Source organism: Phlebotomus papatasi, chromosome 4 (assembly GCF_024763615.1).
Source record: "Phlebotomus papatasi isolate M1 chromosome 4, Ppap_2.1, whole genome shotgun sequence".
Classification (NCBI taxonomy): Eukaryota; Metazoa; Arthropoda; class Insecta; order Diptera; family Psychodidae; genus Phlebotomus; species Phlebotomus papatasi.
Genome location: NC_077225.1, coordinates 4,057,585 through 4,063,584, shown reverse-complemented (window position 1 = coordinate 4,063,584; position 6,000 = coordinate 4,057,585). Strand labels below are relative to the sequence as shown.

Genomic DNA, 6,000 nt, shown 5'->3' with positions numbered 1-6,000 from the left:
TACAACATCTTTCCTTCAGTGTTGGTGGAAAGGCCTACTACCAGCTCTAATAATAAGGAAAGATATTCCATTTGTACACCCTAGTTTAAATTACGGGGGAGGTGTAACATATGTGTAAGCATAAGCATATTAATCGGGTCTCTCCCGTATGGAATAATTAATAAAGTGCAGTTGCGTTTGAACCTTCGATCAAGAAGCATCATCTTTATTGTCTTTTACTTGGTCAGTCGGTCTTTCCTTCGGAGTGGTGCATAGTAAACGGCACCCTCAGGGTGAGATTACCCAGAAGTGGTGAGGGCAACAATGATGCCGATGTCATGGAACAAAATTAATTGTATCCAAGCGAACCTGCACCATTGTCGCGCAGCCATGTCATGCATGGATGAGAAGCTGGCAGTGGTGCAGGCTTGCATCGGACTGTTTCAAGAACCCTGGACGGTCCGTAATAAAATTAAAGGGGTTGATTCACGGCGCGGCAATCTGTTTTATAGTAACCGCGTAAATGACAAGGTAAGGGCTTGCATTTATGTTTCTAAAGGCATCAATGCAATGTACCTTCCTCAATACTCCACAGGAGATTTAGTGGCGGTTAAGGTGGAGATAGAGACTGCTCGCGGTAGAAGGGAGCTGGTCCTTGTCTCTGCTTACCTGCCATACGACGCGGCTGATCTGCCTCCCTCTCGGGAGATTGCAAATCTGGTGGCGACGTGCGAGATGAACTCATGGGAGCTTCTCGTTGGGGCTGATGCTAATGCTCACCACATTGCATGGAGTAGCATTGGCGTCAATGCGCGCGGGGAGGTTCTTTTGGGATTTATCTGCGCGAACCAATTGGAAATTATAAATGTTGGGGACAAGCAAACTTTCGTCAACAGACGGAGGAAGGAAGTCATCGACATTACATTTGGAACGAGTGTCGCAGCTGAGCTAGTAACATGTTGGCATGTGTCGGATTTTCTAACTATCTCTCATCATAGGAGGATTTACTTCGACATCTCGGCCCTGACTGTTGGTCCCAAACCATTCCGCAATCCACGGAGGACGAGCTGGTCAGTTTTTAACCGTTCCTTTTCCGAGTGTTGGGCAGACAATGGGAATGTGCCTAGAGATGCTGAGAGCATTGATGACTCAGTTGAAAAACTGAACTCGGCTTTGCTAACGGCGTTTGAAAAAGCCTGCCCATTGATAACAAACTGAAGAGGTGTAAAAGGTACATTACCTAGGGAACTCTGTCTACTAAAACAGAGAGCTAGAAAAGCGATCAACAGGGCCCAAAATACTATGCGTGACCGTGACTGGGAAGAAGCGGCTGCTTGTAAAAGGGAATACAAAAAAGCATTAAGAAAATGGAAAAGGGAGAATTGGAGGAACTTTTGTTGCCAAATCGTGGCCGTGAAAGAAGCGGCTAGGATCAAAAAGGTTCTATCCAAGGAACCCTCTGAGCGGCTAGGCATGTTGAGGGCTTCTAATGGAGTTTATACTGACTCTGCAGAGCAAGTCACACGTCTGCTGCTCGAGACACACTTTCCGAACTGTCAAATTGATGGTTCGGAAGCAGTTGGAGCACAACCTGAGCTTAATCAGGGAAGTCAAAGCGACTGGGGAAAGGCTTCTGAGATTGTCTCATGCGAAGGTGTAGCATGGGCAATCAGCAGTTTTTCACCCTACAAAACGGCGGGCACTGATGGTATTTTCTCGGCCTTGCTTCAGCGAGTTGTAGCAAGTCACTGTACCGCTAAGAAACCTATTTAGGGCGTGTCTTGCCATCGGGTATGTACCACATGCTTGGAGGCGAGCACGAGTAGTTTTCATACCGAAACCAGACAAAAGCAATTACGAGAACCCTAAGTCCTTCAGGCCAATCAGTCTGACATCGTTCTTGCTTAAAGCTCTGGAGAAGCTCTGTGACAGGTATATTAGGAGCCGGCTTTTTATGAAGAATCCTCTGAGCCCTATGCAACATGCTTATCAAAGAGGAAAATCAATAGTATCGGCTCTCCATCAATTGGTAAGTCGTATCGAAAAGTCATTTTGTGAGAAAGAATTGACTCTTGTCGCCTTCCTGGAGATAGAGGGAGCCTTTGATAAGGTTAACCCTTTTGTCCTGATTAAGGCGATGAGAGAGTTCGATCTAGGCTATACCTTAGAAAAATGTATCACTAAGTTGGTTGAGAACCGCATGGTGGAGGCGGAGGTGTGTGGTGCGCGCTTGTCGGCAGCTGTAAACAGCGGCTGCCTTCAGGGTGGTGTACTGTCTCCTCTTCTCTGGTCCATGGTGGTGAACAGCTTGCTGGTGCAACTGAACTCGGCTAACGCCTACGCGCAGGGGTACGCCGATGACGTATGCATCGATATACGGGGAAAATTTTTATCCACCCTGTGTGACCTCATGCAAACCGCACTAAAAGTAGTCGAGGAATGGTGCTGCTCCAACGGTCTCAGGGTTAACCCTGATAATACTGCCCTTACCGTCTTCACGAAGAAGTACAAACTGGAGGGGTATAAGGCGCCCAAATTATTTGGGAAAGGCCTTACCCTCCAGAAGGAAGTAAAATATTTAGGTATTTTGCTTGATCAGAGACGCAACTGGAAGCGACATCTGGAAGACCGTATTACCTCGGCTACCAGATCTTTCTTCTCGTGTCGACGTCTGTTCGGCAGATCCTGAGGTCTGTCGCCAAAAATTACACTATGGATGTGTCAAGCCATAGTTAGACCTCTAATCTCATATGGAGCTGTGGTATGTGTAACTTAACTTTTATTTACGGAACTTTATTTTACAAAATTTTACTAAGGAAAAAGGTCAAGAAAAGATTCTAAGCAAGCATTAGCCAAATTTAATCTTAAAGTGAGTTAATTTATGATTCTCTCGTGCGATGGGGACTTGAACAAGGTGTTGTACATACAATAGTGCCGAGTCTTTCCGGAAGAAAGGCAAATCCCTGCAGTCTCCACTCGTGTGCAGTAAACCGCTGCTCCCCGGAAGTGATCCCCAAAAGGGCAGGACACCTCCCACGGTGGCGAAGGAATGTCCCGCGACGGGTAAATGCGTTGGGGCCCGTGGACCTGAAGACATACCTGTAGCTCTGGTAGCCTCCCCGAAGTTGAAGGTTTAACGAGATAAGTGGGAAAGGCCTTTGGATAACATGGCCTTATCTTCGGATCTATCGGACAATTTGACAACAAAGAGAAGGCCTAAGTGTGTCCGCCTCACTAGAGCACCTACTGATGACCCTGTCAGGAGGATTGCGTCGTTTAGAGTGCAACTGACGCTCACAGAATTCCGGGAGGCCACTCGGAGTGGTTTTTGGCCGAATGGTGTCTTCTACAAAGAATACTCTTCTCGTCCATGACCAGGGACGGATCAGGGCGGAGGCCCTGCTGTCCTGAACTAGGATACCCACGACATCCTCCGGATGCTTTGACTAATGGCACGCACATTCTACACTTTTCTTCAGCCTCTGTGCCTTCCGCACTGCCATCTGCATCTCTTTCTAATCATTCTAATTTTTCACTTTCATTTTCATAAAATCATTTTAATTTCATACACTTAAATGTACGTAGTTTGAGACGTCACTTAGATGAGGTGCGGCTGCTGTTGTGTGGCTCCTCGATCTCGGTACTTTGTCTCTCGGAGACCTGGCTGGATGAATTTGATACTGATCGCTCTCTCTCCATAAATGGATTTAAGCTCTTTAGAAGCGACCGTGGCTTCGGTAGGGGTGGTGGAGTGGCTGCCTATGTTTCTAAGGATATTCCTGCTAGAATCTTAAACTCTGGAAATTTTCAACGACTAGAATATTTAATCATATCCTTAACTATCCGTAATCGCACTTTTCCAATAGCTATTACTTACTATCCTCCTCCTGTAGCTTCTATTGATCCCCTTTATCATCTTATTAATCACTTAATAAACTTTGAACATTTCCTCATTGCTGGGGATCTCAACATAAATTTACTTTCTTCAACCCCAATTTGTAGAGAGTTCAGCCACTTTATTACATCCCATAGTCATTTTTGTCCCACTTTCTCTCCTACACGGTTGTCGGCTTTACTGGACCTTTTTCTGGTCAGGGAGGATGATCACAGCCTTATTGTGAATCATAGACAGAATAGTGTTCCGCACATCTCGGACCATGATTTAATATTCATTTCTTTTAATATTCCGCATGCTCGTCAGCCCCTTGAATATGTGGAGGTGCGATCTCTTCACAAAACTGATTGGGATGCATTATTCTTGGATGCTTCTCACATTAACTGGAGTATCTTAAATAGCATTGTTGATGCCTCTGAGCGCCTTAACTATTTCAATTCATTGATTGTTCATTTATTTCACGAGCATGTACCAATCACTAAAGTACTTGTACCTCCTAACTCTTCACCTTGGTTGAATTCTGGCATCGTTGCTAAGGCTCGGGAACGTGATAGATGGTATAGGCAGTGGCGTCGCACTCGCCGGGATCATGATCTCCTCAGATATCGGTCCTTGCGTCGTTCTGTAAAGCGCATGATCCAGTCTTCCAAAAAAGCGTATTTTTCGCGGCAATTGAATCCAAATCTGCCCTCTAAACAGCTTTGGAAGAATATCAATCAACTTGGAATCACAGCAAAGGATTCTCACGATGGCTCGACCAATCTTTCGGCTGATGACTTGAATAAGTTCTTCGTTGGCAATAGCACTTTTCCCCCTTCTCCCAGTTCTTTGGATCTTGATAATGACGCTGCCTGTTTCTCATTTAGATGCATTGATTCTGGTGAGGTATATGCCGCTTTCGGCTGTGTTACGTCCAATGCGTGTGGTCATGATGGGATTCCAATTGGATTTCTCAAACCCCTACTTCCCATTATTCTTCCTTATATTTGCGACTTATTTAACGCATGTATAACTCGCTCCTTTTTTCCTGTTGATTGGAAATACGCACTGGTCACTCCTATTCCAAAAACTTCAAAACCTTCAGTTCCCAGTGACTTTCGACCCATTAGCATCTTACCTTGTCTTTCTAAGCCCTTTGAGCATCTTCTTAAGTCTCAAATTGAAGCACATCTAGACCAAAATAATTTACTGTCGAATTTTCAATCCGGTTTCCGCAAATATCACAGCACTACTAGTGCATTATTGCGAGTCAATCATGATTTGTGTGTGGGGCTTGATCGAAGACAATTTGCTCTTCTAATCCTTCTCGATTTATCTAAAGCTTTCGACAGCATCAATAACAACCTCTTTCTTTCCAAACTTCATACCTTATATTCCTTCTCCTCTACCAGTATTAAACTTATCGAGTCATATCTGTCTGGCCGGACTCAATCGGTTAAGTTTAAAGGGGAATCTTCCTCCTCTTTGGCGCTTACTAAGGGTATTGGTCAGGGGTCAGTACTTGGCCCACTTTTCTTCACCATTTACATTAATGACCTAGCTACGACTTTGAGGAGCAACTGCTGTAATTTCCATTTCTACGCGGATGATCTCCAAATTTACTGTTTCGGAGAACCCAATTCACCTGAGACTTGCTTTGCCACGGCAAATGCTGTTCTCGAGTTGGTATCACGGTGGGCCTCGCAAAATGATCTCCTCCTTAACCCGGGAGTCACAGGCGTTACTGATTTCCGGTGGGAGAGTGCGTCCCACTCCTCTTCCCCTTTACCTTAATGGAGAGGTTATTCCTTACGTCCATAAAGCCAAAAATCTTCGAGTGATTTTCAATGATTCCTTGGCTTGGGACGACCATGTTTCCTATATTGGCAAAAGAATTAATTTTTCCCTTTATACTCTTCGAAGACATCAATTCTTCACTCCTCAGGATGTTCGAATGCTTCTTGTTCGTGCCCTGCTCCTTCCCCTTTTCTCTTATGGTGCTGAACTTTACTTCTCTTGCGATGCGGCGTCGATGCGTCGCCTTACAATTATTTTTAACAACTGTATTCGTTACATTTTTAATTTGCGTCCGTTTGACCACGTTTCACCTTACTATGCTAGAGTCTTGGGGACTACTCTGCCACTCT

The 6,000-nt window shown here is 45.0% G+C and overlaps 1 protein-coding gene across 1 annotated transcript; it reads left to right on the top strand.

Annotated features, from left to right (window-relative positions):
- Positions 1 to 369: 369 nt before the first annotated feature.
- LOC129808556 (uncharacterized) lies at positions 370 to 1,197 on the top strand. Its single transcript, XM_055858335.1, has one exon. The coding sequence runs from the start codon at positions 370 to 372 to the stop codon at positions 1,195 to 1,197; it is 828 nt and encodes a 275-aa protein (XP_055714310.1).
- Positions 1,198 to 6,000: the final 4,803 nt, after the last annotated feature.

Excerpts from the sequence above, each read along its gene's own strand:
- LOC129808556 (XM_055858335.1), top strand. The coding sequence starts at position 370 with ATGTCATGCATGGATGAGAAGCTGGCAGTGGTGCAGGCTTGCATCGGA.